The sequence below is a fragment of the Pleurodeles waltl genome, chromosome 11 (genome assembly GCF_031143425.1).
Source record: "Pleurodeles waltl isolate 20211129_DDA chromosome 11, aPleWal1.hap1.20221129, whole genome shotgun sequence".
Lineage (NCBI taxonomy): Eukaryota > Metazoa > Chordata > Amphibia > Caudata > Salamandridae > Pleurodeles > Pleurodeles waltl.
In genome coordinates this window covers 881,818,942-881,843,388 of record NC_090450.1, presented here as the reverse complement: position 1 = coordinate 881,843,388, position 24,447 = coordinate 881,818,942, and the positions used below count along the sequence as shown (strand labels likewise).

The 24,447-nt window shown below is 44.0% G+C and overlaps 1 protein-coding gene across 1 annotated transcript in view; it reads right to left on the bottom strand.

Annotated features, from left to right (window-relative positions):
- Positions 1-24,447, bottom strand: part of SVOP (SV2 related protein) — a 305,181-nt gene that overhangs the window by 42,373 nt on the left and 238,361 nt on the right. The window contains exons 9-11 of the mRNA XM_069214772.1: positions 12,976-13,104; positions 11,105-11,178; positions 9,949-10,025 (exon numbers count right to left, since the gene is read on the bottom strand). Of these exons, the coding sequence (XP_069070873.1) occupies positions 9,949-10,025; positions 11,105-11,178; positions 12,976-13,104 (280 nt within the window). The remainder of the gene's footprint in view (positions 1-9,948; positions 10,026-11,104; positions 11,179-12,975; positions 13,105-24,447) is intronic.

Sequence of the window (24,447 nt, the reverse complement as noted above, 5' to 3'; positions counted from 1 at the left end):
CAACATTTGGAATGGGGTACTTGCAAAAATGATGATGGGTCTATTAATTGTTTTGATTTGTCTATTAGGATTATGGGTGGCATGTAAAATCAATGACAAAGTAAAAAGAAATTGGACTAAAAGAACCCGACGAAATGAAGAAAGTGAAAGAGAGAAAATGTTCAATGAAATATGGGAAAGCTCACATAAAGGGCAAGATGTTGAAATGCGTATTATACGCAAGGTGAAAAATTAAGATCAAAGAGAAAGATTGTGTGATGACGAGCGTCATCAGAGGAGGGACTGAGAGAGCGTAGTTTAAACATTACCTATTTTTAGATGTGAAATGCTTATATTAACAACGCTGCATTAATAATATTATTCATTGAAACGTATTTTAAACGTGGAGAATTATCACATGCATAAACTAATGTCGACTGTAAGAAATAATTGCTTGTATTATGATTAATTGAATATGTTAACACGTACGATGATTGCATTTATTAGAATCCATAAGCTTTAAGTTAGCGTGAATCGAAAACTAGCTGTGTAGCTCTCATATTAAAGCATATTTTTCTGTTTCTCCAGTGTGCTGACTTGCAAAAGGCCATGACCCAGCACTTGTTGTTTTCTCCGCGTATTGTATCATTGACCGTTATATTCTCATCCGCATGCTAGTTGCTTTAGTATAAAATTGTACGCTTTGCAACAAAATATGGACACTTTCAAGGACACTGAACCACGGAAAAGAGAACTCTTGACCCGAAGAACGTGTCAGAAAATGAAGTAACCCCGGATGTGCCACCTACGAAAAACGTCAATTATGAAGACCAATCAAAAAGTTGTAATTTATCATAAAATGACAAATGCATTACTTAGTGTATTATTTGATAGGTTACAGATAGTGGGGTGTAATGACTATCCAATAGAATTTTGGGGGAATGTATTATGGAAAAGGAATAAAAACCCATGACACAGGAGACTCGAGAGCGCTAGGTAGGGAATGATATCGATTGCATCCAGAAACTCTGTCACTTTGTTTGGTGATTTGAGACTTAATAAAACCATCCTCACCCTTAGTCGCCCCATTGCATTTTCCTCCTTATGAGGAAAGTGTCCCCTGCCCTTAGACTAGATAGACTGACGGCGATCTAACTGATGTCCTGAAGACGAAGACTGATCCTGTATGCTGACCTATTCTGAGGAGGGTAATTATGTTGTTGCTATTGAAATTCATTTATTTGCCTTTTCTTTCTAGGTACCAACTGCTGTGTATTTTTGATTAGAGACCTTAGTCAGATGTTTTCCAAATTGATGTTCTAAATTGTTTTGCATGAAGTCCAACATGCTGATGCTAATTGTGGTTAGATGAGGCATTTCATCTTGACTGACGTAACTGACGTGACTGACGTGGTGCTATGCTGAACTAAACATATATGAGGTTTTACGCAATTAGATTTGTTTATCTTCATATTACTATCTTATGTTTGTGATCTTTGCATTATTACCACATTGTGACTATGCTCTTTTGCTTCTTGGTTTTGAGATTAATACATTTACTATTAGATTGTAATCAATAAGGAATAAAATTCACAAAATTTCAATAAGGTGTGGTTATTCATGACTGAAAGGTCATGGTTGCGCCGAAGATTTAACTAATGTCTAAAGTGAAATATATTGTGGTGATATATGTTGACAATATTATTGATATATTGTTTGATATATTGATCAGTTACCTCGCCTTACGGTGTCTCACCACTGGGTCCAAAGATTCATCGGCCTAAAACGAGTCCTGATGTGTATAAATTAACATAGAAGGACACGTTAACAGGCACAATGGACGATATCATCAAACATGGAGAAGGGAAATAACAACCACATTTCAAGTGACAACGGATGGAGAAGGGACCCTTACTGCTGCCACTTTGCCAAGGACCTAGGGCTGGCCTTTTTTGGCAGGGAAATCCATGTGCAGGTGGATCACCTCCTCAACCAATTCCCGGAGCTATTCAGAGGGCTTGAATGCAGAAAAGGGGCACCAGTCAAATGACACATTGACAAGATGATTCAAGCAGCAGTGCTTTGACACCAATGAACACCATTCCACCTATGAGCCTACGTTGAAGCGGAATTAGACAAACTGGAATGGATGGACATCACTAAAAAGGTCTCAAGGCCTACATCCTGGGTCTCACTCCTGGGTCTCGCCCCTGGTCATAACAGAGAAACCCAAGCAGCAGTCTCTGCATACACAAGGTTCTTCCCAACCGGGCCATCTGTTGAGAAAAGCACAACACCCTGACAATGGAGCAAGGCGGTTTTTGAAGCTCGATCTGAATGATGTGTACCAGCAACTGGTACTCCATCCAGACAGCCGTCACATCAAAACATTGTCGGGCTCAGGAGATACAAGAAACTGAATTTTGGAATTTCTTCAACCGCTGAAGTGTTTCACAATGCAAGTTAAGAAACACTATCTGGGCTGGAACGAGTCCTCAGCATAAGTGGTGATACTCTCATCTATTCAACCATTCTATCTGACCATCATCACCACCTCAAAGCCACCCTCCAGACGTTAAAGGACAAAGGGCTAATCCTGCATAAGGATAAATGCTAATTCTTCAAGCTCAAGCTCGAATTCTTAGACTTTGTATTCTCCAGAGACGGACTGCAGGTAGACCCCTGTAAGTCTACAGTGATCAATGAGATCCTGCCAGCAAAGAACGCATTTATGGTACACAGCTTTTTAGACCCGGTGACCTACTGTGTCTGGTTTCTGCACAATGTGACCACCCTCTTTGAGCTTCTAAGGGCACTTACGACGTCCAGACCAAGGTGGTCCAGAGGAGCGAGGGCACAATGACTTACTTCAAACCTGACAGGACAACGGAACTGTTCATGGATGCAAGCCCAGTGTTCCTAGGGGGCGTCCTGATGCCCGGAGTGTGGGCCCCCTTGGCATTCGCAAGCAGAGTGCTCACAGCCACTGAAGCCAGGTATACGCAGATTAAATGAGAGGCCCTGGTCATCAAATGGGCTTGTCACCTGTACATATATGGGCATGAGTTCAGGGTGATAACAGACCACAAACCACTGGTGAGCCTGTCTGGAGGGAGGGCCCCCCAACCGCCCCCACTCATTGAGCGGCTACAGTACAGCTTCTATCATACCAGTTCTGTGTGTTATTTCGTCCAGGAGCCAGCAAACCCGGCAGATCTCCTGTCCCAACATCCCCAAAGTAGAGCAGACGTAACAGCCACAGGCAATGAGGGGGCCAAAGAATTCCCTCAATGGTAGTAGCAGTAGCCTGTCCAAGAGTGCTGACAATTGAGGACATTAAGCAAGGCACTGACACCAATGACATTGGCAACAACGCATGAAAGCTATTCTTTCCAGATGCCAGTTAGTGGGATCCGGCACAAAAGACCCAGCTGTTGCACCTATAGAGGATAAGGGATGAGGTGAACTCCATGGTGGAAAACATCATAATGCAAGGTCACTGGATCGTTATCTCCAAGTCCCACATTGAGTCCCACATTGGGATGGACCGAAACACGGACCACGAGTGGGGGCAATATCCATTTAAAAGGGTATATTGCAACACCCCTCACTGCACGACCCAGTGCATCCCATGCACTTGATCTTTCAAAGGCATGTAAAGGACAGCACCTGACCGGCCCAGCCTGCTGTTCTGCCACGTTGGACATGGAGGGTACACAAATGAGACCCAGAAGACTAATGAAATAGACAGTCAGGCATGGAGGGCTGTGGAAAGGCACTTGGAAGTGGGGGAGTGGATCCTGGTGAGGGACTGCCACCCTGGTCTGCAACCATATCAAGGAATACTTCAGGTAATCAGCGGTATCTGGCAATGACTGCTTTTCTCGACAAGTCCTTTGGTTCTAAACCATACCTCTCCTCCTCAAATAATTGTTCCTCAAAACGAGAAGCAAAACCAAGACATTCACAGACATGCAGGTAGACCCCTGGAAGGAAGAAAAAGTGTTTGGGTGGGTGAGTTAATTTATTATGGGGTTAACCTGTTGGTTGATACTGTAATATGTTTCACCTGTCAGTGGCCAGTTCAACGCCATTTACTATAGTTATATGCCTCCTTTGGATGTAGTAACCCTAGACGTGCAGTTTGGGAATAGCAATTGTCTTACTTTTTGGGGGTTGTACTTTGTTATTTGTATGTCCCTCCCTATATCTGTCCTTAGCCCTCCTTAAACCACACCAATTTAGGAGTAAGTAACCACTCCTCCTTGTTTCGCCTATATTTTCTACAAAAACACATATATGTGGACAGATCACCGCAAATATGGCAGAGATCTCAACACATAAAAGATAGGCGAGGCGGAAGAGGAGACCTCCACGTGTAGGTTTGTGAACAGCATTTTGTAGTTCCTGAGTATTACTATTGCAGTACTACTAAATGTACTACAAAGTTCAGTTCATAAACAGGCCTTGTTTTTAGATGTCCACTACAACCCAGCAGACATCAACGCCCAGCAGAGTGATATTATCCAGTGTCTTTGTTTTCTCTTTCATCCCATTACCCTTTCCCCAGGTCTACTGCTAGCCATCATATTCCTACTGTGCATGCTTGGCCGTGGAAATACACAAGTGCTGGACGGTTATGGCTTCAGCTGAAATTAGCGTTCAGGTTAGTGCTTTCTGACAAACACATCAAAACATAATGTCTGGCTCATGATTGCTTCAAATGAGCCCAAGTTCTGTTCCTATGTCTAGGTTCTATTCTGTATTGCCTAGCTTCATTTTTGCTCCCGATTTTTCCCTTTACATTCATGCACCTAGTATTCTTGGCACCCAGTTTTATTTGTTACACAATTACTTGTTAGGAGTGCAAACAAACTTCATGCCTCTATTCAGCCTCATTAGGCACCTGCCACGACAAGTAACATTTTTACTGTACTCAAAGTGTGGAGACAAGGCGAACCTTCATGTTTGAAAACTCTTTTGAAAACTATAAGCCACTTCTGGGATCAAAGCACTGGGGGATATGGCTAAATTTCTTCAATTTCAAGATGTAAATGCTGAAATATACAGTGATGTAGACCAAGATAAGGCAAAGACAAATAAAACGTTTCAAATGATTGACCTTAAAAAAGAGCTCCTTGAAACTGCTCTGTTTGGGGCTCAAGAGAGAGACTGGCGTTTTTACAACTGGCGCGAGATTCGGGATAGCACTACAGACACTTGAGAGCCCTGATCCACGAGGAGGATCTCTGTCTTCTTAGGGTACAGCTTCACAATAGTTGTTCACATTCACTGTGATCAAGAGTCATGATTTTCAAAAAAGAAATTAATAGCGTTTGTCCCCTTCAAAGTGGGGAAGATTTGGGTGTCAGCTACATACATAAAGAATCTGGCCTCGTATGAAAGCAACAATGTTGCAGAAGTTAAAAGTGAAAATTAAAAAGCAGACGGCAAATACTCGAGCCCTCGGGGACAGCTGAATGAAAGAGAGTAGGAAAGGATCCATGCCCGATGTCATTTCTTTCAGAATTTTGTGGAGCGCCGCAAAACTTCTTGTGGAAGCCGTTTGAACATAGCAAGATTTTGTCTTACTTTGAAGATTGAGTCACCACAACGACATTATTAATCAACAGGTTGGTCAGTACATTCAAATTCATGCCTATTTTAACTGTATCCCTATTGTGGACGAACCCTGGCAACAGAAGACCTTCACTTATGGAATGCTCTTTCTAAATCAACAAGTAAGAAATGAAAAACGTCAATAATCCTTAAAATCATAAAGTTTTTATCCACATAGCAGATTCACACCCAAAGACGGAACAGAAATATGCTCTATGGGTTTTAAAGGCAACGCCATGGTTTTTAAAAGGGTGTTTTATATGACATGGGTTGCCCTTTCTATGCATCAATGCGTGAAAATGATTTGACTAACTTTGCACATACCATGGGGCCTATTTACAAGCCTCTACTGCCTCATTGCGCCGCCCAAGTGTCAATTTTTTTACACTAAGGCAGCATTAAGGAGGCCATTTCCCTGTGCCATATGTACAAAGTGGCGCAGTGCATGTATTGCACCACTTAGTAACCCCTTGCGTCGTACTAGTCCCTGTACAAGCTTCACGTTTTTGCAGACTATTTCTACCAGGGCTACAGCAATGCTGACAATTCAATAAACCTCAATTCACCTCTATATTGGTAGTAACTTAATCTGAAATTGCATTAGGCACTTGATAGCCCACTGTAAAACTCCCAATACCATAACTGGGAAAAAATCCTATAGCTGTATTACTACACCATTTTCTGAATAATAATCTTTAAAGAGGGTGGTGTAATTCAATATCAGGAGAGACAAGCAATGGGATGATGTGGCCATTTTATATCTGACTGAAAAGAACCAAGGGTTGGAGAGCACATAAACTAAGGAAAAGGAGTTTCGAAACACCACAGCAGTCAGAAGTGTTGGGAAGTATGGACTGCTGGCCTAAAGAGGCTAGGACTGAGTCGGAAGGCTTTACATGGCTAAGGCAGGTCAAATTAAAGCTTGAGGATTACATAGCTCAACACATCTGGGTCAGCATAAGAAGTGCCAGCAGATGAACCATGCTGTCTTGAGCTTCCTTTTTGCTGTATGGTTCCAGCTGGTGTTAGTTTGTTTACCATATCGATTCAGCAACTATTGTTGTTTTCCCCCTTATAGCTCTCTCTGCGTACTTCCTTTCCCTCCGGTCTCCCAAATTTGCCACTCCTCAAGAGCCTCCTGCCACTCTTCTGTGAAGTTCTCCCTTACAGGACATTTCCTAGTTTGGGTGTTATTTTCACAGCCTTGTGCCTGTCACTCTGGTGGCCTAGTGCTCCTGAATGTGGGTTGCCACCCGGTACACCCTATGGCTGTTAACTGACATGGACCAGACTATTATTGCAGAGGACAGTAAAAGATAAGAGAGAGTACGATCTTTAAAACACTGGGTGGGTTTACAGAGTTTATGTTGCCTTAATTCGCAACGAGGGAATTGATAAATGGAATTTTCCATCTGTAATAATTTTTCTTATAGGTGTATCTCAATGTACATGTGGCAAACAAAAATCCCTACCTGCACAAAGTTAATTTACACGTAGCACACAGAATCTTGACAGATGATGCAGAAGGGTAATTTTACTTACCCAGTAAGCATTAGGGAGTATAGTCCTGATCCCTGGTGTTTTAAGGGAACAGGGTTGATGGTGCCTTTGAGAAGAAGGAATTGAAACTCTTGCTTGAGAAGGGTGAGATAGTCTGTGAGAGCGAGGGGGAATGTTTGGAGAAGTGGTAACAAGCTCCAGACAATACCCATGTTGGATAATAGAAAGAATCCATTGGTCTATGGTGATGTTGACCCATTCTGTATGAAAATGTTGAAGTCGTCCCCGACAGGTGTGGAGTGAGTGGGAGGGAGACGTGAGTAGTCATTGGTTTTCTGTGGAGGCAGAGCCTAGGGAAGCGGTGCTCTTTACTCTGCCCCCGTTGTTATTGGCTCTCCAGGACCCCTTGAAGAAATTCCTACAATAGGACCTGAAGTCTGTCTGGGTTGGGAGGTAGATGCCCCTGTGGTTGTGGATTTGTGACCACCTCTGTAGGTGAGGTGACGAAAAGTGCCACACCTTTGTGAGGGAGACTGAAGAGCACCCATGGCTTTTGCAGTGTCTGTATCTTTTTTCAGCTTCCCAAGGATGAAGCCCACTTGAGGGCTGAAAAGATGTTCCTTGTCAAAGGGCATGTTAAGTACCATTTGTTGAACCTCTAATTTAAACCCTGGTATTAATACCATGTGCGGCTGTGTCTGTGGCACCTAGGGCACAGTGGATGGAATTATTTGTGATTGTCTGCCCCTCAGCAACAATTTGCTGCCCTATTTTGCGGTGCTTGTCTGGGTGAAATTTAAGGAGCTCCTCAATTTTATCTCAGTGAGCCCGGATGTATCTGGCTAACAGGGCCTGTGAGTTGGTGATACACCAGCTATTAGCAGCCTGTGCAGCCACCCTTTTACCAGCAACATCCAGCTTTTTAATCTCCTTGTCAGGGGGAGGAGAGTCCCCGGTGGCCTGACTATTGGCACAGTTGCACGCAGTGGTAACTACTATCACCACTGGAGGGACCTATGACCTACTGAATGCTTTGTTATAGAGAGCAGGCTTATATTTGTTGTCTACTCTAGGGGTGATAACCCTAGAGCGGACGGGTTGTTTAAAAATTTTGTCAGCTTCACAAAGCATGCCAGTGAGAATGGGAAGAAACTGGATATCGTTATGTGTGGATGTAAGGATATCAAACAGGAAGTCCTGTTCAATGGGTCACTGTGCAGTTCAACATTATGGAAGGCGGCTGCCTCTGCCACTTCCTGCTGGTAAGATGTACTATCTTCTGGTGGGGATGGACGTGCGGGGTACAAATCTGGGTCAGTGCTCAACATGGGATCAGGGTCATATGTGTCCCATGAATCTGGATCCTGCTGTATCCCACCCAAATCTTTCCCAGTGTATAGAGGGGAACCCTGAGGTGTGAAATTACCTGCAGTAAGCAGGGGAGGGGAATGAAGAGGGGAGGGAGGTGAAGGAGAAGCAGGGGGAGGAGGAGATGGAGAATGTGGATCAGAAGGAGGACTTGGAAAAGGTCTGTAAGAAATAGAGGTGGCCGTGTCCTTGGTGAGCTTCTTGGGAGGTGGAAAAGTGTCGAAAGCCTCTTGGAAAGACAGTTCCCTCTTCAGCATGACAGAAGGGGCAATAATGCACCCTGTACCCTCTTAGATATGAAGGCGATGCTGTTAAGCATCCATCATCTCCAAAATTAGTTCTACAGGTGATGGCGTAGCTGAAGACTGGCTAGAGTCTTTCTGCTCCGAAAAGCCGAGGTCCGGATCAAAACGTCAACTGTGTCTCGGACTGTAGAGTGGGAGGTCCATGCCGAAGACGTTCTTTTGGTCTTGGCTATTATCGGAGCCAAGTTGGAGGGCGGGGCAGCCAAAACAGTTTTTCGATTTGGCCATGGCCTGGTGCAGTGGCAGTCAGGTGAGCTCTGCAAGAGGCTTTTTAACAGTCTTAGGCTGTGCGTGCTGCTCACAGGTTGAGCGGATGTTACCTCATGGCTTTCGATATCCGACTGCACGTTGGAGTTCTGGATCGAAAAAGCCTCCTCTTGTTCCAGCTCTTCCCGGGCCTGATACTCCCCAAAGAAGTCTGGGGTGTTCTCCGGAGTCTTGTGCGCCATCTGACGAGCTCTTCAGTACCAAATGGTCTTCTTCGACCGCAAGGATTTGCAGGCATCGCAGGTAACTTCATGGTGTCAGGGGAGATGTGGTCGATGTGGGGGAATTTTGAATGGCACCAAGGACAGAAACGAAACAGCGTATGTTCCATCAGCTCTGCATAGTGGTCAGTGCCGCGTGGTGAGGTAGGCCCGAAACAGACGAGGCCACCCTGGAGGGCATTCAGTTGGTGCCCAGACCGACGAGTGGAGAAGATCGCAAAGATGGAAATAAACGATAAAGAGACAATAGCGTTGATAAAGACAAGACGGAAAAAAATATTTCGAACCGGAGCGAGTCGAAAAACAGAGCCAAGACACACACATCTGAAGACAACGGCGGAGAAAAAATATTCTAACAAAGGAGTCGTTAGGCTCAGTATCACCGAGAAAGATGAGCCACTCGATCCTGTGACTCGAAAATGCTTCTTAAGAAAAAAAAACCTTGCAACACTCCGGAACCATCTCTAGATGGCAAGAGTATGCAAAGCATGTGTATCTACAGTCACACATGTCATCAAACATATTTTTTTTTTTACTAATGATAATTTCAGAATATGCACAGAAATGCACTATGAATCCCAGCTGAGCACATTTCATATTTTCTACATTATTTAGTGTTATATTTTGATACAGCTCCATTCCAATTTCTTTAGAATGCATTTGAAAACAAGAACATATCTCATACTCACTGCTACACACGTCCCCAGCTTGGAACAGCTCGGTAGTCAATAAAACTAACCCATAATAGGAAAAGGCATTGGAAAACCTGCATGACAAAAACGTATAGAAAATGTATAAAGCACAATTAATTCAGTCCATCAGTCAGCAATTGGAAATTATCTCAAGGTTTACATTACATGATGTATGATTCTTAATGGCATATGAAGACTCTTCTCCTTCTGGTAAACTCAGTGCACTCCACCTGGGTGGAATGCTAACAGAAAGTTAGAGAAAGGGGCAAAATGCCAATTGATAGTCTCTAGTTTGGAATAAAAGTCCGTCTAGATTTTCAATCAAAAGATGTATGCAAAACCTACAACTTTACTACACTTTTACTGGACTTGTGGGCTTGCAACAACAAGGGATAATTTTGAAATTTTCAAATAAATGCAAAAAATGTATTTAATTCATCTTGCTCCATTTTAATTTGTCATGGTGGTGTTCTACAGAGGTCCACATGTGCCAGATCCATGCCAGATTTAACTCATATCCCGATAAGATATCTTCAAATACACATTTTCAATCCAGCCTCCTGATCCTTTGTTGGCAGGTAGGCCGTTTATCTCTAAGTATTTTTTGTTACTATGGAAATGTTCATGATGACAAAAGAGGTTAAACTATTTAGGTTTAGAAGCTATGTATGCCATTGTTATTTATGATTAAGTGTCATTTATTCTATTATGGCAATATCTTCCTTTTCCTCTTGAATAATTTAAAGGCCAATGCAACCCTCTATTGTGGCTCTGTTTAGTGGCTACACATTCTGAGGTGAGGCATGAGAACACTTATTTCACTCGAGTCATGTCAAAAGGACTTTTCTCAGTGTCCTAATTTACATTTAAGGTAATCAAGATACGGTAACACAAATGGGTGCATATAAAATACAATCACATTTGAGTATTCAACACAGATTGTATCCACAATTATAGAAAAGGAAGGCGGTATAAGAGTGGTATCATCACATACAAATCGGTTACTAGAGGTTAGTGGCCAAGTACTCTGTGAATGATAAGTAAACTTGTTTGTGACTTTAGAGGAGGTTTAGAATTGAGGAAATTCTGAATGGCATTACAGAGCTAAAAGCTTTAAGGCCATTGTGATTTAACCTTTCTTTTTTGTACTTACCATATAAACCAGAGCAGCAATGTCGTTTTTCTAAACTGAGGGGTGAAAAGGTCCCGCATCTTGCCCCGATCTTCCTGTCCCAAAGGAGAGAAAAGCATGATCAGTTAACATGGTCTGTTCTGCTTCAGAATCACCTCCATTCCATGGTACAGTCAGGAGAAACGCAATACAATGATTTAGGGGGTCATTTTGACCCTGGCGGTACGAGACCGCCAGGGCTGAAATGACGGAAGCACCGCCAACAGGCTTGCGGTGCTTCCAGGCGGATTATGACCGCAGCGGAAGCGGCGCGGTCGCACCGCGGTCGCACCGCCGGGGCCGGTGGAATTCTGTCACTTTTGCCCCGGCGGTGATAATCCGCCAGCAGCGCTGCCCAGAGGATTACGAGTCCCCGACCGCCAGCCTTTTTCTGGCGGTTTGCACCGCCAGGAAAAGGCTGGCGGAACGGGGAGTCGTGGGGCCCCTGGGGGCCCCTGCACTGCCCATGCCGCTGGCATGGGCAGTGCAGGGGCCCCCTGACAGGGCCCCATGCAGCTTTTCACTGTCTGCTATGCAGACAGTGAAAAGCGTGACGGGTGCAACTGCACCCGTCGCACGGCCGCAACGCCGCCGGCTCCATTTGGAGCCGGCTCTTATGTTGCGGCCGTGATCCCAGCTGGGTCGGTGGGCGGAAACCAGGTTTCTGCCCGCCGGCCCGGCGGGGATCTCCAAATGGCCGTGGCGGGGGTGCAGCCGCATTGGCGAAACACGGTAGTCAGATCTTGGCAGGCGGCTGATGCCGCCCGCCAAGGTCTTAATGACCCCCTTAGTCTCCAATATGTGGTCAAGATTTCATGAGGACCCCAATCAAAGAGACATTGTTATCAAACAGAAAAATGCTTTCTGTGAGCATCCTTGTTAAAAGTGTAAGTTCTGTTAGGAAAACAGCAATTTCCATCTCAGACTGAAGAAGATAGTTTAATCCCATCCATATTTATGCCCAAGGGAGCTTTCAAGTGGTTGCAGAAGGAAACAATCAGGTGCTTTCTGCCGGGTTCCTGCTCAGCCCCAGGTTTGTTTTGCTGCCAGTACATCTCAGGTGCCAACAGATGCACAATTGTATGAGACAAGACGCATGTGCAGCCAACAGCAGCATGAAGGAACAGAGATGTAACCTGGCAGCTTTAAGAACGAAAGACACCCATACCCAAGTGGACATGTTTGGCTACCACTCTCACGAAGGTGGGACGGAGGTACCCTGAAGCAGGCAACTGCATTAGCTTATGTTAAAGACACGCAGACACTAATTATCCAAGAATTCTGTAGAACCAAAGCACTGACAGCAGATATAGGAAAGGACGGGGAAGAATTTTTGAGCAAGCCAAAAGGCACCTTAGCAATGAGGCAAACATCTAGCAGCTGCTGGTATGGCATGGAAACGCTGTTGCTGTGACATTGAACAAATTCAGGAGAGGAATACCTTCTGGAAAGGTTGTTATTGATGGACTTTAAGATACTGCAGAAAAGAAACCCGCTTTAGATCTACAATTTTAGGGTTCTGTTATGTGTAAGGTCACCCACATTTCGCTGTCTACATTAGGAGAAATATTACTTTGAAAAGAAAGTCCAACTAACCAGTTAGCAAAGGTGTGTAATCGATCTAGAAACATGGAAATTGTTTTCCTCTCTGGAAAGCCCCACCTGTGCATGATTCTGTGCTCTCTTGTTTGATGACAGCCATCTCGCTCACAACATCGCTGCAGGTTGCACCGTGGTGAACTATCACTAGAGACCCCTGTTCTAGGCACTGTTTGTGACTGTCCCAAAGAGGAAGATTTATTTGTGTCATACCACTTCTTGAATGATTTCACTATTCTCTTTCCGTCACTTGCCTGTCTGGAAATGATGAGTTTCCCCAGAGGCATAGGAGCACCATTTTCGGCAGCTATTCGCTTTAGGGTAGCAATGGCTTTCTCCTGGTTTCCAGACAAGACGTCATATCGTGCACTTTCAGGTAGCCACTGTAAGACAAAGCACAGATTAATAACTTACCGCAATTAACATATTGTTTCACATCCCTTCAAAGAGCCTTAAGAATAGAAAAAACAGTTCTTCTTATAGCACATACCCACAATTGTGACTAAACCTTAAAATGTTCACATTTCTGGATTTCTGACCATCCAATTTAAAAGGACCAAATGCGGTGCTGGTTCGTTCAAAGAAGGATGTTGCAGTGCTCAGGGCCCACAAGAGTGTTTGGCCTTTCCGAATCACAAACATTCCCAACACATTTCACTATACCTTTGTGTATTGTTTTAAAATATACCTTTCAATATACCTTTGCGAATTATTTTAAAACATACTGAAATAATTATAAATAGGAATATACACACACAATTTCCAATTTGGAAAGCAATTACATTTCTGTAACCCTATCCATGCAGTGATCAGTGACCCCAGACCAAGTTTCTGTATAAATTCATAAGCCGGTGAGGTGACATGCCATATTTAGGGGCTGGTAACATTCCCCAAATAAAGCACCACATGAGCAAAGTGAGAAAGAATAACCACCTACTGTGGAGTTTGGAGGCACAATATATAGAATAATTATCCAAAGAAATTGGAAAAATGTAATAGAATTGAAAAACTGAAATACTTCAGGGTTCACTGACCAAGCCCAACCTTTCACAGGTGTACTTTTTAATTTGGCCAACCAGTGCACATTGAAGACTTCCCCATGAAAAACAGATAAAAACCATAGGTTTTTTGCCACTTCAAATATTTGGCAAACCCTGTGTAATCTTGTAAGTGTATTAAGCTCCCTTCCATATACCTACACTGCAGGATCTCCAGCATGTGCTCTGATTGTGCTATATTGGTAGGCTTAAGTTTGGCCTGTGCCGGAGCAAAATCTGAAATTCTCCTCCATTGGCTTGAATGGGGGTCGGTGGAAAGGGCAACACCGAGAACTCAAGCACACTTTTTGCTGTCCTGAGTGCGCAACTGTGTACCACCCTTCATATAATGATTTCTGGTGGTTTTGACAGTTCTGGCCTCTTCCCATAAAGTAGCGTTGATTGTACTAAGGTTATTTCTATTGGGACTGCTGTCGACCTTTCCTACCACATTGGTTATAGCTTTCTCTGTAAGACTGTGAGTGCATTAATCCTCGAAAGGAAGATACAAATGGTCTCTGTAGTGCAGAGCACCTAGCCAACAAGGTGTGTCCTTGTCTGTCTTGTATCATCCACATGTTTTCAATGAGGTTTTGTCCATCAAATGTCATGTCCGGTGTCTGTCCTTGTACTTCTGGCAGAGAGACGTAGACCAGAGTCATTCTAGCCACGTGATCACTGGTGCTCCTGCCAGATAGCAGAAGCCAGCATTATGTGCTGCCCATGTTGTTAATGGATTAATGAATGCTAAGGTGCTAGCCCCCTCCTTGGCTATGACCTTGGCCTTGTAGCATCTGTCCTTGAGAATGAAGTCCACAAGTGGTGAGATGTACTTCCGCATCTGGTGGTACTAAGAATCAAGAATAGTCTAGATGTTTGCAGCTTAATGGATGTATCCACCACTGGACCTACTCTGCAACCTAAGTTGTCAGCTAGTCTGTTCTCCAGATCCGGGAGGGGTGTGTAGTAGTGGTGATAGGGTTCTTACAGCATCTCTGAGCTGTAGTAGCTATGATTGCGTCTGGTTTGGGGTGGCCAGTCAGGCATTCTGGCGCTGTGTCTGGTGCTCTGTGCTTCTTCTCTCAGCACAGCACGACTGCCTGAAACATGGCAGGATTGGTTATAAGTTCCAACCGTTCTTTCCAGATACAGTTCAGGGTCGGGATGGACTTTGTGATCTTACTCCGTTGCTCCTTAAAGTCATTGAGGAAGCATTGATGCTCTGCCAAGGTAATCAGTAAATCAAAGTTCATGGCTGCCCTCTCCGGTAATGCATGAAAGTGGATAATATTGTCAGGAGGAGAATAAGGCTGCAGTGAGTGTTTCTCCCCTTCTTTTGGAGATATGGAGTTCCTTTATTTTTCCTTACCTTGATGGCTGCCATCGGCATCCGTATCCTGTTCTTGCACCTCTCCTTCCTCCACTCTTGGATGTGTATCTGGATCACGTTCCTATGTATCATCTTTGGCAATGTCTCTCAGCATTTGGGGAACTGGTTGAAGTGCTGGTGGAGGTGAAGATGGATATGCTGGATGTTGAGACATTGGAGGCTGAAGTGGTGCTTTTTGGTGATGCAAGAGCACCTGGCTGATGCCTCTGCAGAGTTTGATACGACTGAACCTGTAGAATCAGTCTTTAAAATGTTTCTATATTCTGTGGTAAAGTGTTTAGGACGATAACCAGCAGCCGCATCATAGGTGGTTATCTATGGTAGCTCCTGGACTCCTAACGGGCATAATCTCATCTTCTTTTCGATGGTGGAGTATCTCGCAAAGAGAAGTCTTCATATGTCTGAGGCATATAAAGGTGCTCCCCAATTTCTCCATATTGTGAAAACTTCCTGTCTGCAGTTCTGTCTCCACATAGTCACTGTGCTTGTCGACGGAGTGGTTATTAATGACAAGATCTTCTTGGTCACTGACGATGCACTTGTTGATGACAGGCTGATTACAGTCTTTGCTAATGATAGTGTGGTTGATGACAAGGATGTCATCATTGATGCAGCCAACGGAGGTAAGGTCAATGATGGTAGACTTTCTGTCACAGTTTTAGCAGAACGATTGACAAAACCATTGAGAAATCAGTTTCTGTGCATTAATGGACACATCTGCCCTAAGCTTTTTTCAACACCTTTTCCAAAGGGGGCTTACTGAGGTAGAAAAGAGGCACAAGGTCAATTCCAGCTTAGGAACGTCAATGTGATTTTTTGATCTGCCTTCTTGGATGTGCTTAAGGAGTGCTCTGCATGGAACTAACCCTTGAAAAGAGGTCATCCCCTTGAGACATCGAAATCCTCGTTTTCACAAGGAATTAAAAGACCAGCCCAGTTTTCATATATTTATGTGTCTTAGTTGGAAAGGCTATGTACGAGGTATCTTGAGGGGTTATGCGACAGACACTGGCTGTGGATACACTATAAATGCAGGTCATCAGTGTAGATATTTCTCTGTTGGCAGACTGAACAGACCTTCAAGAGAGGATGCTTCTCTTTTTCTGCCATTCTGGCAGGTGATAGTCTTCACACTTGGTAGGAGCTGAAACTGCAGCTGGCAATACTCTAGGGAAGCCTGAGCAGATATTTAAAAATCCAGTAGTAAAGAGTTTGAAGCAGCAAAGTGTAGAGCTCACACACACGACATACTGTAGAATTCTGATCTATGGTGTTTTGTAGGGGAAATAGAGAGCTTAGTACTGCTTGTTTCAAATTAAGTGGGTGTGCTCCTAAACAAACAATACTTTGGGGCCTATGACCATTTTAACACTGTTAATTGCTGTTTTAGAAGTACCAGGGACTTCCCGCTTAACAACGGGAATGATTGAAGAAGGTGAATCTATGAAAGAACCAATTCTGGAGGCCGTATGCAACAGCAATATCCGTTATGTTAGACAGCTTTTACAGGTTCACTTAGCAGAATTTGCATCATAGTGATCATACAGTTTACTCGAAAATGCACATTTTCATCAGACATTAAACAAGAAATACACAATACATTTTCTCTATATTAAAGTTAAAATAATACTCTGAAAATCCATTTATATCAATGTGTAGCCCCTACCACAAATCATAGTCAGCCTCAAATTAAGTATAATGTATCCAGTACACTAATACTGAAACTCACATCCAATTATCTAAAACCAGAAGAGGTAGAGAAGTAAATATTACCTAAAATTTACGTTGCTAATTTCTGTCCCTTCCATGCTTCATAATGAAGCTGGTAATACTGCAGCAGATCTGCTTTTTAATTCATATTCGATATGCAACTTTACCCACTTTCATTTTCACAAAGGGCATGAAGAACAAGTTACTTACCTTTGGTAACGCTTTTTCTTGTGGATACACTAGCTACCTTTGGATTCCTCACCTTATGAATTCGTCCTAGCGCCAGCATCTGACGGAAAGTCTTCTTCCTAGCTGTCCACGTCGACGAGGACGTCATAATGGCATGGCTCCACGTGACTCCGTCTGACGTCAACGTGCCAATAAGAGGTCCTCGTCGGTGTACTGACGTCAGTTTCACCTCATTTTTTTCGTGCCTTTGAGGCGAACAGGTGAGAACCGACCCATCAAAAACCGTAAAGAAAAATATATATACACCAGAACATTTCCCATTAACGCATATATTCACATAAATATATAAATACATATTTATATATATATATATGGAAAATGTCACTTACCCAGTGTACATCTGTTCGTGGCATGAGTCGCTGCAGATTCACATGCTGTGCACAGTCCGCCGTCTGGTGTTGGGCTCGGAGTGTTACAAGTTGTTTTTCTTCAAAGAAGTCTTTTCGAGTCACGAGACCGAGGGACTCCTCCCACTTCGATTCCATTGCGCATGGGCGTCGACTCCATCTTAGATTGTTTTCCCCGCAGAGGGTGAGGTAGGAGTTGTGTATGTTAGTAATAGTGCCTATGCAATGGAATGAATACGTATGTACATAATAAAGGTTAAAGTAATAGATTTACAAATGTACAAATGTTGAAGATCTACTTCTAAACGGCTACAGGCTCCCGGGGAGGCGGGTGGGCGCATGTGAATCTGCAGCGACTCATGCCACGAACAGATGTACACTGGGTAAGTGACATTTTCCGTTCGATGGCATGTGTAGCTGCAGATACACATGCTGTGCACTGACTAGTAAGCAGTTATCTCCCCAAAAGCGGTGGTTCAGCCTGTAGGAGTTGAAGTAGTTTGAAATAATGTTCTTAGTACAGCCTGACCTACTGTGGCTTGTTGTGCAGTTAACACATCTACACAGTAGTGCTTGGTAAATGTACTGCCTTACATATTTCGTTCATTGGAATATTTCCTAGAAAGGCCATGGTAGCCCCTTTCTTTCTGGTTGAGTGTGCCTTTGGTGTAATAGGCAGCTCTCTCTTTGCTTTAAGATAGCAGGTTTGAATACACTTAACTATCCACCTGGCAATGCCTTGTTTTGAAATTGGATTTCCTGTATGAGGTTTTTGAAAGGCAATAAATAGTTGTTTTGTTTTTCTAATTAGTTTCGTTCTTTCAATGTAGTACATTAGTGCTCTTTTGATGTCTAATGTATGTAGTGCTCTTTCAGCTACAGAATCTGGTTGTGGGAAGAACACTGGTAATTCTACTGTTTGATTTAAGTGGAACGGTGAGATAACCTTTGGTAAAAATGTAGGATTTGTTCTTAGAACTACTTTATTTTTATGTATCTGAATAAATGGTTCTTGTATTGTAAATGCTTGAATCTCGCTCACTCTTCTTAGAGATGTGATGGCAATCAAAAATGCAACTTTCCACGTTAAGTATTGCATTTCACAAGAATGCATGGGCTCGAAAGGTGGACCCATGAGTCTTGTTAAGGCAATGTTGAGGTTCCATGAAGGAACAGGTGGTATTCTTGGTGGTATGATTCTCTTTAAGCCTTCCATAAATGCTTTAATGACTGGTATTTTAAATAGTGAAGTTGAATGAGTAATTTGTAGGTAAGCTGATATTGCGGTGAGATGTATTTTTATGGAAGAGAAAGCTAGATTTGATTTTTGCAAATGTAGTAAATATCCTACTATATCCTTTGGAGATGCGTGTAATGGCTGAATTTGATTATTCTGGCAGTAATACACGAATCTTTTCCACTTGTTTGCGTAGCAGTGTCTAGTGGTAGGTTTCCTAGCTTGTTTTATGACCTCCATACATTCTTGTGTGAGGTGCAAGTGTCCGAATTCTAGGATTTCAGGAGCCAAATTGCTAGATTCAAAGATGCTGGATTTGGATGTCTGATCTGTTGTTTGTGTTATGTTAACAGATCTGGTTTGTTGGGTAGTTTGACATGAGGTACTACTGACAGGTCTAGTAGTGTTGTGTACCAAGGTTGCCTCGCCCATGTTGGTGCTATTAGTATGAGTTTGAGTTTGTTTTGACTCAACCTGTTTACTACATATGGAATGAGAGGGAGAGGGGGAAAAGCGTATGCAAAGATCCCTGACCAGTTCATCCATAGAGCATTGCCTTGGGATTGATCTTGTGGGTATCTGGATGCGAAGTTTTGGCATTTTGAGTTTTCCTTTGTTGCAAATAGATCTATTTGAGGCGTTCCCCAAATTTGAAAGTAATTGTTTAGTATTTGGGGGTGAATTTCCCATTCGTGGGTTTGTTGGTGATCTCGAGAGAGATTGTCTGCCAACTGGTTCTGAATCCCTGGAATAAATTGTGCTATTAGGCGAATGTGGTTGTGAATCGCCCAATGCCATATTTTCTGTGTTAGGAGGCACAACTGTGTTGAGTGTGTCCCTCCTTGTTTGTTTAGATAATACATTGTTGTCATGTTGTCTGTTTTGACAAGAATGTATTTTTGGGTTATTATGGGTTGAAATGCTTTCAGCGCTAGAAATACTGCTAACATTTCCAAGTGATTTATGTGAAACTGTCTCTGATGTACGTCCCATTGTCCTTGGATGCTGTGTTGATTGAGGTGTGCTCCCCACCCTGTCATGGAAGCATCTGTTGTTATGACGTATTGTGGCACTGGGTCTTGGAAAGGCCGCCCTCGGTTTAAATTTGTACTGTTCCACCATAGAAGCGAGATGTATGTTTGGCGGTCTATCAACACCAGATCTAGAAGTTGACCCTGTGCTTGTGACCATTGTGATGCTAGGCACTGTTGTAAGGGTCGCATGTGCAATCTTGCTTTTGGGACAATGGCTATGCATGAAGACATCATGCCTAGTAGTTTCATTACCATTCTGACTTGTATCTTTTGTGTTGGATACATGGCCTGTATTACTTTGTGAAATGTTTTAACCCGTTGTGGACTTGGAGTGGCAATCCCTTTTGTTGTGTTGATTGTCGCTCCTAAGTATTGCTGCGTTTGACACGGCAAAAGGTGTGACTTCGCGTAGTTGATGGAGAAACCTAGCCTGTGAAGGGTTTGTATGACATATTTTGTGTGCTGTGAACACTGTTTTAGCGTGTTGGTTTTGATTAACCAGTCGTCTAAGTACGGGAACACATGTATTTGCTGCCTTCTGATATGTGCAGCTACTACTTCCAGGCATTTTGTAAAAACTCTTGGCGCAGTTGTTATTCCGAATGGCAACACTTTGAATTGGTAATGTATTCCTTGGAATACGAACCTTAGGTATTTCCTGTGTGAAGGATGTATTGGTATATGGAAATACGCATCTTTTAGATCTAATGTTGTCATGTAGTCTTGCTGTTTGATCAGTGGGATTACGTCTTGTAATGTGACCATGTGAAAGTGGTCTGATTTTATGTAGGTATTTAGGGCCAGATGTAGCAAACGGTTTGCGACTCGCAAACCTGAGTTTGCTATGCAGAAATGCATTTTGCGAGTCGGGACCGACTCGCAAAATGCATTTCAGAGTCGCAAATAGGAAGGGGTGTTCCCTTCCTATTTGCGAGTCGGAGTGGTATGCAACTCCATTTGCGACCGCGATGGAGTCGCAGTTACCATCCACTTGAAGTGGATGGTAACCCACTCGCAAACGGGAAGGGGTCCCCATGGGACCCCTTCCCCTTTGTGACTGGACCCCATATTATTTTTTCAGGGCAGGGAGTGGTCCAAGGGACCACTCCCTGCCCTGAAAAATCCGAAACTAAAGGTTTCGGTTTTGTTTTGTAGTGCAGCTCGTTTTCCCTTAGGGAAAACGGGCTACACTTCAAAAAAAAAAAAAACTGCTTTATTGAACAGCAGGTCGCTAACATGGAGGCCCGCTGACGTCAGCAGGCCTCCATGTTAGCGAGTGCCTATACTCGCAATGGGGCCGCAATTTGCGACCCACCTCATGAATATTCATGAGGTGGGTCATTGCGACCCCATTGCGAGTTGCAGTCGGTGTCTGAGACACCGTACTGCATAGCAATTTGCGACTTGCAAATTGCGAGTCGCAGGGACTCGCAATTTGCAAGTCGCAAATTGCATTTTTGCTACATCTGGCCCTTAGTGTTCTGGGATCTAGTATTGGTCTCAGAGTTTTGTCTTTTTTGGGTATTAGAAAGTACAGTGAGTAAACTCCTGTGTTTTTTTGTTGAATTGGTACTAATTCTATTGCGTCCTTTTGTAGCAATGCTTGAACTTCTAGTCCTAGAAGATCTATATGTTGTTTTGACATATTGTGTGTTTTCGGTGGGACGTTTGGAGGGAATTGGCGAAATTCTATGCAATAACCATGCTGGATAATTGCTAAGACCCAAGTGTCTGTTGTTATTTCCTCCCAAAGTTTGTAAAATTGGCTTAGTCTTCCCCCCACAGGTGTTATGTGATGGGGTTGTGTGACTTGTGAGTCACTGCTTATTTTGAGGGGTTTTGGGGCCTTGGAATTTTTCTCTATTTTTTGGGAATTGGCCCCCTCTAAATTGCCCCCGAAAACCTCCCCTCTGATATTGACCCTGGTAGGTAGGCCTTTTTGTGAGGTTGTGGTTTCTGTGGGTTGACCTCGAAACCCTCCCCTAAAAGGTGTTTTCCGAAATGTGCCTCTGCTCTGCGGGGAGTAGAGTGCGCCCATGGCTTTGGCTGTATCGGTGTCCTTTTTGAGTTTTTCTATGGCAGTGTCTACCTCCGGCCCAAACAATTGCTGTTCATTAAACGGCATATTGAGCACAGCCTGCTGGATTTCCGGTTTGAACCCAGAAGTGCGCAGCCATGCGTGCCTTCGTATTGTGACTGCAGTGTTTATTGTCCTTGCAGCTGTATCTGCTGCATCCATGGAAGACCGTATCTGATTATTTGAGATATTTTGTCCCTCTTCCACCACCTGTTGCGCTCTTTTTTGGAACTCCTTGGGTAAGTGTTCGATGAAATGTTGCATTTCATCCCAATGAGCCCTGTCGTATCTTGCCAAAAGTGCCTGTGAATTGGCAATACGCCACTGATTTGCTGCTTGTGCTGCAACCCTTTTTCCCGCAGCATCAAATTTGCGGCTCTCCTTGTCTGGAGGTGGTGCGTCGGCTGAGGTATGAGAGTTGGCTCTCTTACGAGCTGCCCCCACAACTACTGAGTCTGGTGTTAGTTGTGTTGTAATATATATTGGATCTGTGGGCGGTGGCTTATATTTTTTCTCCACCCTCGGAGTTATGGCTCTGCCTTTAACTGGATCCTGAAAAATGTGTTTTGAATGTCTTAGCATTCCTGGGAGCATGGGAAGGCATTGATACTGGCTATGGGTGGAGGATAGGGTGTTAAAGAGAAAGTCATCCTCAATTGGTTCCGAATGTAAGGAGACATTGTGAAACTCGGCTGCCCTTGCGACCACCTGTGTATAGGATGTACTGTCCTCAGGTGGTGACGGTTTTGTAGGATAAGAGTCTGGGCTATTGTCAGACACCGGAGCATCGTAGAGGTCCCATGCATCGGGATCATCCTGACTCATTGTGGTATGAGCTGGTGAGTGCATCAGTGGTGGAGTTGTTGCTGGTGATGCATGTATTGATGGTGGTGGAGACGGTGGTGGGGTTGTTTTCCTTGCCACCTTTGCCTGTGGTTGCTTGTCCTTTTGTTGAAAGGCAAGTTTCCTTTTTATTTTGATTGGAGGAAGAGTGGTTATCTTCCCTGTGTCCTCATGAATATGAAGCCTTCTTTGTGTGTAGTCAGGTTCTACAGCTTGAAGCTCCTCTCCAAATCTATGTAATTGGGAGGTTAATCCTTGTTCCTCTGTATAGGAACTGGTTTTCGGCTCCGAGGCTGGCTGTTTCGGAACCGAAACCTTTTCGGAAGTCTTTTTAGGCTCCGAAGAAACCTTCTTTGTTTTCGGCGTGGTGTCTCGGTGCCGAAATTCTTCGGTGCCGCTGTCTCTGTGCCAAAGTTTCTCGGAGCCGCTGTCTCGGCTCCGAGGTTGCTGTGTGGCGGTATCTCGACCGAAGTCGGATGACTTCGACACCAGCATGCCCTTTTTCGGTGCCTTGGATGGGTCACCTATTTTTCGGGTTAAGCCATGGCCTGTTGGCGGTGGCGTCCCCTGGGCTTTTGTAGACTTCTTGTGAGTCTTGATTTTCGACGTCTTACTCACGGTTTTGGTTGTTTCTTCGGCGTCGAGTTCTTCCGAATCCGACTCGCGGACGGAGAAAGCTTCTTCTTCCTCCTCGAAACGATCTTGACCTGTTGGCGTGGACGCCATCTGTAGTCTCCTGGCTCTTCGGTCTCTCAGCGTCTTCCTCGACCGAAACGCTCGACAGGCTTCACAAGTATCCTCCTTGTGCTCGGGGGACAAGCACAAGTTACAGACCAGATGGTGATCCGTATACGGATACTTGTGATGGCATTTTGGGCAGAAACGGAATGGGGTCCGTTCAATGAGCCTTGAAGTCGCACGTGGCCGGGCCGACCAGGCCCCGACGGGGGATCGAAAAAACCACGAAGGGCCACCGGAGCTCTTCAAAATTCGGTGTCGATTTGTTCTAACTAACCCGATACCGAACGCAAACAATACCGACGTTTTTTTCCGAGATTCTAACTAACTTTCCGACCCGAAACACGGAGCGAAAAGGAACACGTCTGAACCCGATGGCGGAAAAAAAACAATCTAAGATGGAGTCGACGCCCATGCGAAATGGAATCGAAGTGGGAGGAGTCCCTCGGTCTCGTGACTCGAAAAGACTTCTTCGAAGAAAAACAACTTGTAACACTCCGAGCCCAACACCAGACGGCGGACTGTGCACAGCATGTGTATCTGCAGCTACACATGCCATCGAACATATATATATATATATATATATATATGGAAAATGTCACTTACCCAGTGTACATCTGTTCGTGGCATTAGTCGCTGCAGATTCACATGCTGTGCACATCCCGCCATCTGGTGTTGGGCTCGGAGTTAAATTAAAGTTTTAAGTAATATATTTACAAATGTTTTAAGATCTACTTCTAAACGGCTACAGGCTCCCGGGGAGGCGGGTGGGCGCATGTGAATCTGCAGCGACTAATGCCACGAACAGATGTACACTGGGTAAGTGACATTTTCCGTTCGATGGCATGTGTAGCTGCAGATACACATGCTGTGCATAGACTAGTAAGCAGTTATCCCCCCAAAAGCAGTGGTTCAGCCTGTAGGAGTTGAAGTAGTTTGAAATAATGTTCTTAATACAGCTTGACCTACTGTTGCTTGTTGTGCAGTTAGCACATCTACACAGTAGTGCTTGGTAAATGTATGAGGCGTAGACCATGTTGCTGCCTTACATATTTCGTTCATTG